The sequence below is a fragment of the Tupaia chinensis genome, unplaced genomic scaffold, assembly GCF_000334495.1.
Source record: "Tupaia chinensis unplaced genomic scaffold, TupChi_1.0 Scaffold148822_2, whole genome shotgun sequence".
NCBI classification, from domain to species: Eukaryota; Metazoa; Chordata; class Mammalia; order Scandentia; family Tupaiidae; genus Tupaia; species Tupaia belangeri.
This window is the reverse complement of record NW_006208670.1, coordinates 100260-118201: the sequence shown is the minus strand read 5'-3', so window position 1 is coordinate 118201 and position 17942 is coordinate 100260. Positions and strand designations below refer to the sequence as shown.

Here is a 17942-nt window from a genome sequence, read left to right as displayed (position 1 = left end):
CCCCGGAGATTCCCCCCGCCGGGTGTGCCGGGCAGCCACGTGTCGGCCAGCACACACAGCGTCTCCGCCGCCGCGGCCGCAGACCCCAGTGCCCGGGCGCCTGGCTCAGCCCATGCCGCTCTGGCCCGGCAGCTGCCAGCACTCCTGCCCCAGCTATTCGCTTCACCTTGGATCCCCTCTCGCGGCTCTGACATAAACACGCAGTAATCCTGGCTCAGTGTCGCCCCACCTGGCGTCTGCTCATGCTCTCTGTCTTTCCTAGGGGCTCATGTCATCTCGTCTCGCAGTGGGAGGAGATGGCATAGTGGGCACGTCACTGGACTCCCACATAGTCGACCACGGTTTGAGTCCCGGACCCAGTGGCTTAAAACTTATGTCAGGGGTGCGTGCCCCAAATCCCAAGAGGAGAACGAAGAAGGAGGGGCTGTGGCATGGCCATCCCTCTGGGGGTGGCCTGTCACTTCCCCTGTCACTGTCTTTGTCTCTCTCTTTTCAGGGAGTAGACACAGCTAAGGCAAAAACCCCTACCAAAAAAGGGAACGCTTGCTCACACAGACCGCCGGCCTGCCGCTGCCTCCTGGTGCGTTACTTCTCTCCCTCTCATCCACATTTCTGAGCGTCTACCACGCTCCGGGATTACCAGCAGGACGTCAACACCAAGCCCAGCCTGGGATGCGGCTACTTTTATGGGCGAGGCAGAGCCCCCTGCCGCTCTGCCCTCTCTGCCCTCTCTACCACTGGTTCCCATTTTTGTTTTGTTAGCGTGCACCTGTGTTTGCCTTAGAAAGAGACAGAACGCGCAGGACAAGTGCCCCCATGGGTGGTCCTGCCACAGTCCCACCCCTCCCTCCTTCCCTCCTCTCGGGGCTTTGGGCATGCACGCACACAAACCCCACGTGAATCTCAAGACACCAGGTCTGGGACTTGAACCATATGGTCGGCCACATGGGATCCGGCTGCCTTAACCACTGGGCCACAGAGACGGCCGCCCACCATTTAATTCCGTAATCTCCTATGGCGCAGGTCAAGCTGTTTAATATAATAGGCGAAACCGTTTAAACCTAAACCTTCATCAATCAAGAGTCAAGAGGTTTGGCGATCACTTGGGACCCACGCTGTGCTTTCAGATGAGGGGCGAGAAAACGCCAGGCAGACCTTGAACTCTCTGATATCCAAGACGGCGTACGCATGAGTGGGGACCAGGCCCCACTTCTCCCCTTCAGCTTCAGTCATCATTCCAGTCGATGCCGTGATAAGCACATCCCCTTTGTGAAATCTGAAAGGATCCCGGGAGGAAAATAGTGAAAACACATCTGTAACAGCAGATCGCATCAGTATGCCTTTCAGTGTAATCCATGAACATTTCCACAAACGGGAAGTCTTTCTAACGGGCCGTTCCTGACATTCCTGAAGAATTCTCAACACAAAGGACATTTCTTTTTAGTCTTGCAAACTTGCCAGAGGGCAGGTATGCTCCCTCGCAGGAGACAGAGACAGAGAGAGAAGGTGAGACATGGTCACGCCATGCTCTGTTTTCTTCCGTCTCCTCCTCCTCCGTGATTCTGGGCATGCACGCACACACCTGGCAGGGCCCTCAAGCCGCTGGCTGGCCATGTGGGATCCAGCCACCTTATCCGTCGTGCCACGCATGGACCCAGAAAGTACGCTGCTAGTTATTCATGGTATATGAATCACAAATACCACGTCCATGACCGCACAGTGGCCGACTATGTGGGAGCCCAGCTGAACATAAGCATTATGCCGTCTGCTGGTCCCAGGATCTGGCTCCCCTAACCACTAGGCTACAGGGCTGGCCTGTAGGATGCTTTCAAATGGCCTCTTTGATTACTCAAAAAGAAAACATGCTTACCTTTGATAAAGCATTCTGAAAGAGTTATCCTTACTGAAAGTCTGGCTGTCTGAATGCATAGCAATCCTTTCTGGTATCCACCCAGTCAGTGCATGAAGATCAATATTCTGCAACGTAAACATTCAGACTGTCACTGTTATTTTCAAGTTCCTGAATAAACCCCTGGGGAAGCTATTCAATCTCACTGATATGTTCTAACATTTCAACAGGAATAAATCAGAAGGTAGTTGAAGCTGTTTTCAATCAGTAATACATTTCTGGTTAAACTCAAATTCCTACCTAGAATTCAACATGAGCTTTTTTTCCCTTTACAACTTCTGCTGCTCTTATGGAAAACAAGAGATTGCTTTGCTTGTCAACATGACAGAAACTAGAAACATGTAGCACAGAATAAAATGCTCTGACGACGAATTCTTACAAAGTAAGAGTCACCTGTAACATCTGGCCCACACCCCGCCCCTTGTCTACGGTGGAGTGAGGGAATTAGCAGGAGCTCGATTAGAAAGCGCCAGTGCGTCCAGGAAGCCGCACCACCGAGCGCTCTGAACTGTGGCCTCGCCTTGGAGACACAAACTCGCCGGCTTCCGCATCTACAGTGGGGCCGACCCGGCGCCCTTCTGGCTCACCTCCAGCAGTTTACCTCGTGTAACCAGGGCAACCTCAACCTGACTGGTCAGCCTGCACTGAGGTTGGGGCAGACAACCTGAGCCTTAACTAAGAGTCGGCCCCAGGAGCGTGGCCGCAGGCTGCCCTGGAGAGGCGCGCTGTGTAGCAGCCAGGTCCGAGTACCACACACGCCGGGCCCCGGGCACAGAACCCACACGGGGCGCTTTCCCGACACAAGGAAACATGCAGCCCAGAACAGGAGGGCCGTCAGTCCGTGGGGCTGCCTCCCTGCGTCCTTCCCGAGGAACAACAGGCCTGTGGCCCTCCCTCTGCAGCAGCCGTGTTAGGAAGCCGTGCCTGCCCGGGCCGCCCTTTATCTCACTCACGGAGTTGGACCCCGGGAAGTCGTAGCCTCCCATGACCTTCATGTACGCCTTCTCTATGAGCGAGACCCACAGCTCGCTTCGGTTGTTGGAGTAGGAGCAGAGCAGCTCTCCCTTGTGGTCGACGGGGAGCTGGTCGTCAATGATCACCTGGTGGAGAGAGCGTCACCTGAGCGGCACAAGAACCTAAAAGCCTCTTGGGAAACGAGACAGGACTAAGCGAAACTCTTCATACGGATAAGGTAAGACACACAGTATGCCTATTTTTAAGGTAATGGTAGCTTCCCATAACATGAGAGTAACGACAGCGTTCTTTAATCTCATTCATTATAAAATGCTAGTCTTTTAATTGGATGTCTTCAACCTTACAAGCTAATCCCACTTGAGTTGATTAACGTTATGTAATTACCATCAAAATTGCTTAGAGATTATAGAAATATACATTATACTTAATTACAAAAGGGCCTCGCTACTAAGGTAAACTGAATTATTACCAGACATTTTAACCTAAATCTATAAAAGGACTCATGCTATGTGTACTTGGATCCACAGAATATTATGACTAAAAAATACATTTAAGTAATAATAACCACTATAAAGACAGTTTCTAATTCCTGTTGAAAAGTGACAGGGAAGACATGGATTACAAGAACTTTGATCTAACACTAACAGGGAGACCATGCGACTACATCTTGGAAGTCTGTTCAAAACAACAGGTTATTTAGGAATTAGTGTAAGGGCAGGCTCCATAGCACAGTGGTTAGGTGCTGTTCAGGGAAAGCTGGACCCTTCACTGCAAACTGAGGTCTGCATCCCAGCCTGGCCACTTAAAAACACACCAGGTAGGTGTGTGTGTGTCCTTTCAATCAAATTACGAACCTCAGATTAAACTTTACACGTTAGCAAATCTTAATGTGATTTTACTTATGGAAATGATATAAGTTTTTTTCAAAACCATTCAACAATTTTATATTTGTCCTTCTTTTCTTTTAATTACTAACAGATGGTGCTACCACAGTTAAACTGACTTAAAACTGCTCATGTAGGTCACATTTCTTAACTGATTCCAAGACTCAGATACGGAGGGAGAGTGAGGACAGGAGAGGAGGCGTTACCTTCCTCGGCACACCGTTGAGATGCAGTTTTACCATGTATTTCCCACATGGATTATACTCTGGCTCACCATCCTTGTTCTGAGGATAAATGATGCTTTTGTAAGGAAAATAAACATTGAAATGCCAACATTAATATGCGGTATCAACTATTATACAAGATATATTTCATTCAGACACGACAGTAAATGAGAATATTTTCCTATAATAGGCCTAGAAAAATGAAGTGCACCCTAATCAAAGTGCTTATGCACTATAAATAATCTTATGAGGTCACAAGGATGTAACTTCATAATATTCTAAAATATGCTCAGTTTTTAGTTATATTACTTAACTTATAAGTTGTCTATTAAGTGGGATCCCACATGGCCAACTGTTCCAGACTGGGAGGCTTGAAAAACACTGTGTGTGTGTGTGTGTGTGTGTGTGTGTGTGTGTGTGCACGTGCATGCGTGTGCACACGCACACATGCCCAAAATCCTGAGAGGAGAAAGGTTGTGGTGTGGTCACCCCTCTGGAGGGTGATCTCCCTCTGTCTCTCCCTTCCCAGGGAGTACGTGGGCCCTATAGCAAAAACTACAACAGCGTTTAAAGGAACGTTTTGCCACTGGCCGTAACACACAGAGCACAATTTCGACCAACCACAACTGAGGCAGCTCTGACAGAGTATCACAGTTCGACACCTGTAAAAAGAGCGGTCAGAATCAGGCGCCTTCTAAATCAATTCGGACCACGGATTACATACTGCAAACTCTGCAGGATATGGCGAGCAGCTGGAGCTCAGGACTGTCTAACCCACCTTTGGATTCTCAGGACTTAACACAAAAAGACACTCAGGAAAAGCTGAACGGCACAATTACAATTCTAATTTTTTATTTTATTTTTAAAAAAGCTGCTAGTGGGCAAATGTGTCAGACAGCGAGCGAGAGAGCGAGAGTGTACTCTCCCCCAGCCCCGGGGGGTGGCCAACCATAATCCCACCTCCTCCACCCCTCCTCTCAGAATCAGGGTGCACACACACGCACCGGGCCCGTCGCTCAAGGTGTCCGATCTGCACTTTCAGGCACTTTGGGTCCGCCCACCTTAACCATTAAGCCGCGGGCTTATCTGTCCGCTCTCAGTCACCCGCGTACCTCCACGGAGAGGGGAGAGGCCGCCGTAACCGAGGCTAGCCCTCTGCGCTCACATCTGCCTCCTAGCGGAGAGGCCACCACGGGGGCGGGAGGGGCAGGCACAGCTTTACCTGGTGATGAGCTTCTTGTTGAAGCGTCTCTCATACGCTGCGCTGATGGCCAGCGACGCCACGAAGGAGCAATCGGAGACTATGGTCTGTCAACAGAAAGTCCTCATGTACACGTCTATTCCAGCTGTCACCATCTCCACAGTACTCACATGCGCGTGCTCACATACACGTCTATTCCAGCTGTCACCATCTCCGCAGTACTCACACACGCGTGCTCACGTACACGTCTATTCCAGCTGTCACCACACTACTCACATGTGCGTGCTCACATACATGTCTATTCCAGCTGTCACCACACTACTCACACGCACGTGCTCACGCACACGTCTATTCCAGCTGTCACCATCTCTGCAGTATTCACACGCGTGTGCTCATGTACACGTCTATTCCAGCTGTCACCACAGTACTCACACGCACGTGCTCACGTACACGTCTATTCCAGCTGTCGCCACAGTACTCACACGCATGTGCTCACGTACACGTCTATTCCAGCTATCACCGTCTCCACAGTACTCACACGCGCATGCTCACGTACACGTCTATTCCAGCTGTCGCCACAGTACTCACACACGCGTGCTCATGTACACGTCTGTTCCAGCACTTTCAACGTCATTGCAGTATTTACCCCACAACTTGCACCTCAACTGAGTATCTTCACTGTTGTTTGACTATGAGAAGAGAAATGCCCTATATGTTTTATTTTACATTTTATTCTAGTGAATCCCAGAAACATGCAAGTATTCAATTTAGATGAGATATTTAAATACTTGAATATTTTTTATTTTTATTCTCGTATCAAACCTGAAACTAAGATTCTCAGGTTTCTAATGTAAAACACATATTGATAAATAGGAAGTAAATAAAACCCTGTAATTCCTGAAAATAGGTATCTATATTCATATTACCTCAATAGGTTTAAATCTAAATGTATATAATGAGTAATTTCTCCAACTACATTCATGCATCTGAACATATTAAGAAAACAAAGAAAAATCCAAATCTCTATTTAAATGACAATGTTAGATTTCCTATAAAATTATACGAAAGGTTTACCTGTTTTATGCTAAAACTGGACACAGTATATATCATCGTAGGGTTGTTGGTGAGGTCTTCTGGCCGTACCCATTTGGAAAAGGTAGTTTTTTGCTTGGGTGATAACGGTAGCTTACCTAACCTGTCACTGTGATAAAAATTAAAAAGAAAATTAATCTTAAAAAATAACTCAATGCCGGGAACCGGCAGTTAGTGTAATGGCTATGTCGCTGGACTCCCACGTAGTCAACCGCGGTTCGTGTTCTGGACCCGGTGGCTTGAAACTCACGCCGGGCGCGTGTGCGTGCGTGCCCAAGATCCCGAGAGGAGAATGGAGGAGAAGGGATTGTGGCGTGACCATCCCCCCTGGGGGGTGATTTCTCACTTTCTGTCTCTATGTCTCTCTCTGTCTGTCTGGCAAGCGCACGCGCCCTACAGTGAAAATCTCTCAAAAAAAAAAAAAAAAAAAAACAACTCAATGCCGAAATTAATTTTCCTAAAATACTTCTCTGGTCAAGTCTGACTCTACACTAACCCTGAATGCCTTCAACCTGGCTCTCTTCCCCGATTAAAAAACAAAACAAAACACATGAATGATGGGAAACGGAAGCATAGCCTAAATTCACTCATATCTACTCTAAGAGAACATCGTGAGCTGCGGGTCCTGCAGGGACCTTCACTGAGCTCTGCTCTGCATGGCTAACGAGGAGCTGCTACCTCAGCGAGCCTGCCCCGTGTCGGCATTGCACTTCAGTGCCCGGCGTGCCCTGTTCATCTGGGCCTCCCCCGTACAGGAGACGGCTTCAGGAAGAGGCTGGAAGTGAGGGAGTAACTCACCGAGGTCACTAGGAGGGAGTGGAGCTGGCTCTGCATCCAGGTCTCTGGCAGCACATCCACCCTCACCCTCTGCCCTTCTGCCTCCGTATCCCTCCTCCAAATGTCCTTCCCTAGGCCCCACTCCTCCACACACACCACATCTGGCAATGACCCCCATCTCTTGTGTTTGTACCACCTTAGGTCAATCCGTTTCAGCCACAGAGTGCGGACACTCGGTATATACTAAATGGGGACATACAGTGTCTCTCCTTCATAGCTGGCTTGCTTCACTCAGCAGTAAATCTTCCATATTCTTCCACTTTCTGTCAAAAGCCAAGGTTTTGTTGTTGTTGTTTTTTTTAATGGCTAAATAGTATTCCATAGAATATATGTGCCTACATTTTTTAAAAGACTTATTTGGGTAGGCATAATATTTGTATGGATGTACCAATATTTAATAATTTTTGTATCAATGGATATTCAGTTTCCTAATTCTTTTGCTGTAGCAGATGCTTTGATGAATGGCTCTTACAACACGCATTTCTGACTGAACGTTCATCTCCTTAGGAGACTAGAGGCCGGGAGTCCTGAATCAAACAATATTTTTAAGGCTCTCCACATAGGCTGCCACCATTCTGAAATGCTGTGTTAACTAACGCTTTCCTCGTGACCCTTCCTTGAACTGGATCTTAGTAGCCAATGACGCTGTCCTTCTTTTCTAGTTTCCGTTCAATGCCTTTGCAGGTGGGTGTTTCAGTGGGGATTCGAGCACAGGTTGGACAGATGCTGAGCACACACTTGGCGCCAGGTGCTATGCGAGCCTGTGAGGAAAAGGAGAAGCACGCACGCCCGACCAAGCACGCGGTAGCCATCGGTGTCCTTGCTCCATCCTCCACCTCCTGCCCACAGCCACACCCACCTTCCGAACAACTGCCAGAAGGCATGTGTGCTCACCACAGGCAGAGACAGAGACAGAGAGAGAGAGAGAGAAAGCACCTCCACCCCCATGCGGCATGGTGAGGCCGTATCCTGCCTATTCTCCATCCCCCTGGAATTTGAGGCAGGCAAGTACATCGGCCTGCTGTGTTTTCCAAACTGCCAGGACTGGGATTCAAACCATCGCTGACCACGTGTGATCTGGCTCCTTCACCACTAGGCAGTGGGCCCTGTTCCAACCAATGTGTAGTTTTTCATTTAAATTTCGTATTTGTGATAGCACACGCATACACACAGGAGGGAGAGGAGCCTCACAACAGCATGGTGACACTCAACCCTCCCCTTCCGGTCGCCAGGATCACGGCCTGACAGGTGGGCCGGGGAGCTGCACCTGTGGCTTCTAGCACTACGCCCAGTAGGCTGCAGACCGCACCGTCCAGGTGGGGCCCAACCAGGTACTTCTATTACAGATTTTCATTTCTAGGCTGTGAACTGAACCGAACTTCAGTGTACTATTAAATGATCTGTAACTAAAAATTGCAACAGTGCCTACTTACCAGAAAGGCATTGGATAGGCAAAACGTTCCCGCAGGTCAACGCTCATGAAAGGAACATATTCTATACCATTAATTTTTGATGTTGTCCTACAAAACACAAGAAAAAAGCCCTAGAGTAACTGTTCAAGTCCATCGTAGCTACCCAGTCTTATTTAAAAGTTAAATGACACGGCATGGTACTGTATTAAAATTAAACTGGCAATATTTTATTAGAACAAAAGTTTCATAAAGTAATTATATACCAGAAAATAAATAATTCCATTTTATTCACTAAAAGTTTTTTTTTTTTTAAGAGATTTTTTTGCTAAAGGGTGTGTGCATTCATCAGAAGGAGACAGAGTTAGAACAAAAGTTTCATAAAGTAATTATATACCAGAAAATAAATAATTCCATTTTATTCACTAAAAGTTGTTTTTTTTTTTAAGAGAGAATTTTTGCTAAAGGGTGTGTGCGTTCATCAGAAAGAGACAGAGAGCGAGAAATCACCCCCGGGGGATGGCCACGCTGCACCCCCTTCTCCTCCATTCTCCTTTTGGGATTTTGGGCACACGCACACACACCCAGTGTGAGTTTCAAGTGGCCAGGTCCAGGACTCAAACCACAATTAGCCATGTGGGAGTCCAGTGACATCACCATTACGCCATCTTCTGGTCCCCAGTAAAAGTATTTTTTGAAGACTAATATTCAAAACAAAATCACAGACTCAAGATAGGCCTCTCCTGGAGGTAAAGAAAAGGTGTCCTTGATAGCAAGTCACAAATCCAGTTCTAAGCTAAGCCCAAGGAGAGAAATCAGCTGCTCATTCTGGAACTTAAGAAAGACATGGTGTTCTAATCCGTGGAAGTACGCGCTTCATAATTTCTGACTGGGAATATGGAGCAGCGAAGGAAGGGTCGCAGACATCGCCTCCGGTCTACTGACAGACCACGAGGCTCTCCAGTAGCCTTGCACGCTTCACGCTTTAAACCGCATCTCTCTCCTCTTACTTAGCAGTAGGTACAGAGTACTTCGAAATTCGGTCTTCAGGAGTCTGAGGACGGGTCAGTGCGGCGAGTGATGAAAATGTAATTTATAAATTTATAATTAACAGCGAAGCGGCAAGAAACACCGTGGCAAAGATGGAGTACAGTCCAGCAACCGAGGATGAGATCGCCCGCCCGCCCCCAGAAGGCCTCACCTGAGCACCTCCCTCTCTTCCGCCGTGTACCTCTGCCCCTGGGCGTCACTTGTGGGTGGGCTCAGAAACGGCTGAGGTCTCTCAAGGAACGGGTTCGATCCCAGTGGAAAATGTGCTCTCGTGGGCGGCGGCTTCGGCTTGACGTTGGCGGACTTGAGCTTACACAGCGGCTTTGTCAAAGGCTCGCTCAGCGCCTCTGCTCTGTAACAGAAGCGGAGAGAGCCATCCTCGCTTTTCTTTTCTTTTTTTTTTTGGAGAGGTTTTTGCTATAGGGCGCGTGCGCTCGCCAGACAGAGAGAGACATAGAGACAGAAAGCGAGAAATCACCCCCCAGGGGGGATGGTCACGCCGCAATCCCTTCTCCTCCATTCTCCTCTCAGGATCTTGGGCACACATGCACACGCGCCTGGCGTGAGTTTTAAGCCACCGGGTCCAGGATGCGAACTGTGGTCGACGACGTGGGAGTCCAGCGACATAGCCATTACACTAACTGCTGGTTCCCCCATCCTCGCTTTTCTGTTCGTGTTTTTTAAGTTTTTCAGGAAACAAAATTTACTTTGAGAACTAGTCAAGCATCCTTAACATATAAACTCGCTTATAAAACCCTTACACCCAAGTCACGGGTCTCCTACTTAAGCTGCTCTAAGAGACGTAAGGGAACAATTTCCACCAGCGACAGTACTTCGCCACCGAGTCGGATACCTGAGAACTGCAGAGCGACCACGGCCCCGAAGGCGCTCGGGCTTTGTGGGGCAGACAGACAGCTGCAACGGCAGGGGCTGGGAGGGAGCATTTCATGTGGACACATGCAGGGGGGACGTCGCCGCCTTCACGGCCGAGAGGGGAGTCGGGGGGCCACGTGGAACGGCTGGGGCGGAGGAAGCGCGCTGAGCAGAGAGGACCGTGCAGATGTGCAGGAGCTCGGGGCAGCAGAGCGAGTGGACGTGGTTTACAGAATGGGTGTGGCTTCTGTGAGAACTGCAAAGGACAGGCCGCAGAGGAGTAAGACAGGCAGCGGCTGGACCGGGAGGGCCCGGTGCCATAGCCGGGGAACTCGGCTTTGTTCTGCCAAAGGACGAACAAGCTAAAGAGCAGACGTCCTACCCTGAGTCTGTCTACGAGCTTCAGGAGTCTTGAAGTTACATGCAAAAAAAGGTCAATGGATACTCTTCTGAGTAGTGGAGCCCTACTTCTCCGCAGACCCTCCACGGGGCCCATGACCGAGGCCCGGCCACCACTGCCGGGAACGCTCTCGGCAAGACTGGGCAGGTGCCCACACGGGGAAGGCCATCCGTGAGGCGGACTGGTGACAGGAGTCAAGGTGGAAGACGCCGTGTACGGGGTCACAGCTCCACGCTTGTGGGAGACGGAGTAAAGGTGAGTGGCCAGGGTGACGAAGAGGAGGGCGAGGGCGTGCCCCAGTTAAAAAGAAAGAGAACGGGTTTGGGGCAGCACAGCCGTGTGGCCACCGCCCCCGACAGGCACGTTCATCAGCTCATGCTACGGACAGGAGTGGCACCTCCACGTTCCCTGTCTACAGCACTCTTCCGGGGCGTAACCCGGTTGTGCAAATCCGTCCGTTCTCAACCACCACAGGCACTCGCCATGCGTCAGGCACTCTGCTAGGTGCTCGGGGACAGCTCCGAAACAACGGGAAAATTCTGTCTCACAGAGGCCGGGGACTGGAGGGGCACAGCCATCAGCTAAGTGACAGGCCTGGAAAGCAGTACGAGCTACGGGAAGGAGCTCTGGAATAGAGAGTGCGGGTGACAGGGACGGTTTTACACAGCGGCTAGAGAGGGCCAGGTGGCGGAGTGCTGGCGAAGCAGCTGGACCCCGCATGGCCAACGGTGCAGTTCAAGTCTTCACCTGGCGGCTTGAAAACCACACTGGGTGTGTGTGCATGAGTGTGCAAAATCCCGAGAGGGAAGGGTCTTCGGCGTGACCATTCCCCACTGAGGGTGAGGGGTGCCTGCTCACTTCCCTCTCTCTGTCGCTCTCTGGTGAGCACACGCACCCTCTAGCAAACTGAGAGGACAACAGTGGGCCACGTGGGAAGGCTGACGTGTGAGCTCAGAGGGGACAGCGCTACACACCGCAGGACCGGGGTGCGTGTGCGGAGCGAGCGGCTCTCAGTCACCCCGAAAGGCTCTCTCCTCCCTAGAGTCTGATGTTCTGCGACAGAAAGGAGGCCTTCTGTTTTAAATTTCACAGTAATTTCTCCTCAATTCAGAGCCTAAACTAGGAACATTTCCTGGCTGGCCGTTTTTCGCTGGGTTTAAAGCAGGGAATGAGAAAGGAGGTAAATTCCCTCAGGAGGAAGGGGGACTAGCCCAGGCCTCGGATTGAAGATGGAGGGTCACTGGGACCCCCGCCGCGCACCCAGACAGACGCCACATGAGAGGAGCCATGCTTGTCAGGGTGGATGATGAGGAGCGACCGGAGCTCACCTGTCCAGGGCCTGTCGGGCCAGCTGTTTCAGCTTATTCTGCAGGGTTTTATCGGCAGTTTCATAAGACTTAAGAGAAAGAAAAAGACAGATATTCTAAAGTGTGAGTTTTTATAATTCGCTTGAGCCATGATATTTCTACCCAAAATAAATGTACCATGCGCATTACGCTTCCTGAAATTACGAGGGAACGAGCAAAGACATTTTATTTTCGTCCTTGAAAACACTAAGACAGGGTGGCAAGCTTCTCACCGAGGTGAGCCGTGAACCCACCAACTGCAGACCAGGTGCCGACTGGCCCAGCTCTCTGACCTCGGCCCCGGGAAGACAGTGGGCACTGCAGAAGGCTGGCATGCACCTGCAGCGCCAGGTCCCGGAAGCCAGGCTAGATGGTTTCTCTGGGCAAAAGCTCCACCCCTAAGTCAGTCCCCGAAAGAGGCTGGACGCAGCTCAGCTCCTGTCTAGGGTGCGGCTCCTTGCACACCGGGGCCCCTGATGCTCAGTCTCCACCCAGACGCCGCACGGAGCGGGCACACAGCACGCCAATGCGCAAGCTCTGCCGAACCACTGCCTCCACTTTCTAGGGCATGAAACTGAAGCTTGTTCTAAACTCATAGATTTGTGACAGTGAATTGTTTCTGTAGTAAATTAATTTTCGTTTTAGGGTACAAAGAGGTTAAAAATAGTACTTACAATTTAAAAAAACAATTGCTTACTGACCACACTGTCAGAACTTTAAGGAGATTTAAAGACCCTTTATTCTTCGATACTGTGTAATAAAGAGTAACTCAGCAACATTTTAAACACTGTTTTTCCTTTGAGAAGTTAGGTAAGACCCACTATGTTAGGAGAGTTTCCTAGCCTACGTGTAGCTGCGGCCGCACGTACCGTTTTCAGACACAGGTCCACCGCTTCCGTGTACAGCTCGATAGCGTCCTCGACGTTGCCCTTCTCATCCTCGTCGAAGGCCTGTGTGACGAGGAAGTGGGCACGCTCCAAGTCCAGCTGATGCTTTGATTTCAGAGGGTCTGTGCTCTTGGCCTGAACTGAGACAGGAAGGAAAGCACACACTGAAGGGGCTTTGTCAAACACGGCCGGGCATCTCGTCTCCCCACAGTCAACACACTCTGCCGCTAGTGGTTATGTCACGGGACTCTCACAGTCGCCTGTGGTTCGAGTCCTGGACCTGGCAGCTTAAAACTCACGCCCAATGTGTGTGTGCACAGGCCCAAAATCCTGAGAGGAGGAGAAGGGATTGTTGTGTGGCCAGCCACCCGGGGTGTGTGTGTGTGTGTGTGTGTGTGTGTGTGTGAGATTTCTCACTTTCTGCCTTTCTGGCAAGCATGTGCCATATAGCAAAAAACTCTAAAACAAAACAAAACGGAACTTTATAACCTTTTATTTAAAAGCTTACTAAGGTTTGTTTGTTTAAGAGAATCGGCCAGTGGTGTGGTGGTTAAGGCAGATGGATCCCGTGGGGCTCACTGCACAGTTCGAGTCCCAGACCCTGCTGCTTGAAAACCCCGCAGGCCTGTGTGCACGGTGCCAGCCCAGACATCCCGAGGGGGCCGAGGAGGACTGTGGAGAGGCCATCTCCCCTTGGAGCTGACTTCCCACTTCCTCTTTCTTTTTGTCTTTCTCTGTGCCCTACAGAAAACAAACGTAAAAAAGAACTAATTTCCCCCTTCTCTTCCTAATCCTAATTTCAAGACACTCCCATAAATCTTTTATTTAATTCATCACAATAGAAACTGCATAACTATTAAAAATATATTATTTATTTTAAAAAGGTTCCCTGAATTTCTCTCCCTACAGCACCTCTTCATTTAAAAAAACAAAATAACGAAGAGCAAATGCCAAATCTGCAGAAATGCCACTAATAAAGCAACCAACTCAAAGTGGGTCAATGATTTAAATATAAAGCCTCAAATTATGAAACGACTGGTAGAAGACTTGTGGGAAACTTGAATACGTTAGAGTAGGCAAAGATTTCTTAAACAAGACCTGCAGAGTACAGGCAATAATCCCCAAAATAGACAAATGGGATTACAGCAAGCTAAAAAAACGACAACACATCACAGGAAACAAGAATTAGAACGAAAAGATAACCCTTAGAATGGGAGAAAAATTTGCAATTATTCCTCATACAGAGATGGGAAACCAGAATATACAGGAAACCCAAGCAGCTTACCTATTAAAAGGGAAAAATCCAACTAAAGATGGATAAAGAAATTGAACACTCCCCAGGCAGACTTATAAATGGCCCAAATATGACAAAATGCTCAGAATCCCTTGTTCTAAGAGAAATGCAAATGGAAACCACAATGAGATGCCACTGAATCCCAGTTAGGAGGTCGGCGCCGGCAGCGTGGTGAGGAAAGGGGTGCACGGCTGGTGGGAATGCACTGACGCATCAGGGTCACCTCTGATGTCAGGAGAGGGCAAGTGATGGACGCTTGAAAAGCAGACTGACAGGGAGCTGGTCCTTTCTTCACCAATGATGAAGTTGAACGAATGACAGGTGACCACATCTCCGGACCTCTAGGAGTCAGGAAGTCGGACTCCACAAACACTAAGGTTCTTCTCCGTGGAGCCATCGCTTTGCACGTTACGATTTTTAAAGGGGTCATTATGGAAAGAGGAATGAGCTAAGCAGAGTGAGGCTCAAGATCCACAGATGGAAACAGGAGAGGGAAGCATGGAGAAAAGACGAGATGGGAGAGTTTGGAAGTTCTTTTCTAACCTGCTGAATGCAGAGCCTGAACTCTTTCCAGATACTCGTTTATTTTTTCTTGTATGTGCTCCAGGCTTGACCCTGCCATCTCGGCATAAATTAGGGCTTGAGCAGCTTCCTTTAAGAAAAGAAAAGGGAAGAAAACAATCTTATATACCATAATTTGAATTTTCTTTACCATTTCCTAATTCAACAGTCATGGTTTATGTGTTTTCTGTTTTCCTTATTCGGTAGATCAGAACGGAGCCTTCAGAGCACTAGGACAATAATAACCACGGAGATAGAATTAAGTGTGCGAAAACACTGTAAGAAGTTAGAGAGGTTAAGTATCTCCCAGTGAAAAGTGTTTTCTCTGCAGAAAACAGTCCAGGGGTGACAACGTTAACGCAGGTGTCAGCTGTGTGTCGTTGCCTTGCTTTAATTAAGAAAGCTGGGACTCTCCTCCACTTACTGCATCAGCCAGGTGCTTCCACTCTCGCCAGCACCCAGGAAGGGTATGGGTCTACCACGCAGAGCAGCGGCGTCTCGCCAGGTAAGGGCAGCTTTCCTGCAGCCACCCAGGCCGAGGACGCGCCTGGCGCCCCGTGCCTGTTTCCAGAAGAGCCACCTACTGAGCACTACTCTTTAAATCCAGGTTTTCAACCAGAAATCGGTTCACTGAACACGAGGGAGCAGCAGACTGCGTAGTATGTCGCTGGACTCCCAAGGAGCCGGTGCAGCTTGAGTCCTGGACTTGCCGGCTTAAAACTCACTCTGGGCGGGTGTGTGTGGGTGCCCCAAATCCTGAGGGCAGGAGGCTGAGAAGGGATGGCGGTGTGGCCATCTGGGGGCGGGGAGGGTGGTGGTGGTGAGTTCTCGCTCTCTGTCTCTGTCTCTGTCTCTGGTGACCACACGCATCCTACAGCAAAAATCTCCCTTAAAGAAAAAGTGCAGTTTTTGGCCCCAATGGAAATTTAAACTAAAAGCTGTGGGGGTAGAAGACATATTTCAAAGGAGGGAAATTATACTTTAGACATAAATACGAAATGCTGTATATACCATCCTTATCTAAATAGATTATAGTTACATTTAGCCTCAGTACACTGGACGTTTTGTAAGCTATTCTTTATAAGAATATACTACCCCTTCAATTATTCTGCACATAAATACTGATTTTCAAATAATTATCTTGCTTAAAAAATCCAATTTTTAAAATTGCTGATATCAATTTCATTTTACTTAATTCACTTATAAGTGACTAATAATTTAAGAATTGTCTATAGATCTGTTTATCCTACCAGGGTAGAAAACCTTAAAAAAACTGCTAAAGTTTATATAATTCCTAAAAGTACCACCATGTTTTTAAAAAATTATTTATTTCATTCTACTTGTTATTATTTTTTTAACTTAACCAGATAGAGACAGAGAGAGAGAAAGGGAAAGCAAGCTATCAGGTTTGAGACTAGAACCGTGGTCCACTATGTGCGAGTCCAGCGCTCTTAACCACCGCACCACCGGCCTGCCCCAGTACGGTCATATTTTTTGACTTTCCAAGGATGAAAAATTCTATCTAAGTGATATGTATGCAATCTTACAGGAAAACTACGGCATGCTGTCTTTTGCTTTTAAAAAATGCTGTTCTTGGGAACCAGCAATTAGCATAACGGCTATGTCGCTGGACTCCCACGTAGTTGACCACAGTTCGTGTCCCAGACCCGGTGGCTTAAAACTCACGCCGGGTGCGTGTGCGTGCGTGCCCAAGATCCTGAGAGGAGAATGGAGGAGAAGGGATTGTGGCGTGACCATCCCCACTGGGGGGTGATTTCTCACTTTCTGTCTCTCTGTCTCTCTCTGCCTGTCTGGTGAACGCACGCGCCCTATAGCGAAAACCTCCCCCCCAAAAATAATGCTGTTCTTGAACAGCACACTTTTAATCTGTGAATATTTGTGCAAGTTATTTCACAAAACCAAAACACAGACCTTTTCTTTGAAAAGAAATAGCACCTCCTGAAATTGTCAAACAAGTCCAAAAGGAGTGATTCTGAAATACACCAAAATCAAGTACTACTCTAAAGCCGGTCATTAGCCGAAGGCAGGAAGGTGCCCTCTGGACCACCTGCACTGTCCTGGGAGCACAGGGGCTTATAGGAAAGCCCCCCTGTACTGTGCAGTCCCTGACGTGCTTTCGTGCTTTCTAAGGGAAAAGCAAGCGAGCAGAGCAGGCACGCCCTCATCTGGGCTGGGCCGAGCTGGGGGTGTGTGCCATCGCGGCCTGCGGAAGCGCGTTCCCTAGGAAGTGGGGATGTGGCAGGCCGCCCAGGTACCTGGGCCGAGGAAGTGCCAAGCCAGGCGCAGGGCGCTAACTGCGACCCGGGCTGGGGGCAGAGCCTTAACTATGGCTCAGGCTGCAAAGCACTGACCATGCTGCGAGGCCAGCATGGGTCTCGAACACCCGGCAGTGTACGTTCCCCGCGCGCACACACGAAAGACCGCAGCCATCGCGAACCAGCTATCACAGACTTCGTGATTTGGGAAAACAGCCCAGTGACAGGTGCAGGTTGAGAGCAGTGACAAACGCGATGACCCGGTGTGCTCTGTAAGAATCACGGTGGCACACAGACACGGAAAGCACCTGAGGCACGTCGAGTACGAACGCGGTGACTACGTGTCACTACGTGTTCACGCTCCTAGGCAGACACTCGGTGCTTCGGGAGCGATCACAGCCGCCCGGTCCTCCGCCCGCAGGGATCGCGGTGCAGGGGAGCTCGGTGCAGGGGATCGCGGTGCAGGGGAGCTCGGTGCAGGGGAGCTCGGTGCAGGGGAGCTCGGTGCAGGGGAGCGCGGTGCAGGGGAGAAAAGTGTGGGGGAGCGTGGTGGGGCCTCCGGCCCGGCCCGGCCCACCTGGTAGTAGAATCGGGTCCCCGGTCCCGCCCCCGGCCCGGCCCGGCCCACCTTGTAGTAGAACACGGCCTCGGAGTAGCGGCCCTCGTGGTCGCGCTGCACCGCCAGGCGCGCGAACTGCACGGCGTCCCGCTCCAGCGCTGACGC

General features: G+C 49.6%; 1 protein-coding gene across 1 annotated transcript in view; it reads right to left on the bottom strand.

Annotated features, from left to right (window-relative positions):
* Positions 1 to 17936, bottom strand: part of CAPN7 (calpain 7) — a 29049-nt gene extending 11113 nt beyond the window's left edge. The window contains exons 1-12 of the mRNA XM_027769168.1: positions 17847 to 17936; positions 14925 to 15033; positions 13070 to 13227; positions 12183 to 12250; positions 9733 to 9933; positions 8556 to 8642; positions 6268 to 6394; positions 5215 to 5300; positions 3975 to 4068; positions 2863 to 3009; positions 1871 to 1977; positions 1156 to 1276 (exon numbers count right to left, since the gene is read on the bottom strand). Coding sequence (XP_027624969.1) covers positions 1156 to 1276; positions 1871 to 1977; positions 2863 to 3009; positions 3975 to 4068; positions 5215 to 5300; positions 6268 to 6394; positions 8556 to 8642; positions 9733 to 9933; positions 12183 to 12250; positions 13070 to 13227; positions 14925 to 15003 — 1275 coding nt within the window. The 5' untranslated portion in view covers positions 15004 to 15033; positions 17847 to 17936. The remainder of the gene's footprint in view (positions 1 to 1155; positions 1277 to 1870; positions 1978 to 2862; positions 3010 to 3974; positions 4069 to 5214; positions 5301 to 6267; positions 6395 to 8555; positions 8643 to 9732; positions 9934 to 12182; positions 12251 to 13069; positions 13228 to 14924; positions 15034 to 17846) is intronic.
* Between the last annotated feature and the right edge of the window lie 6 nt (positions 17937 to 17942).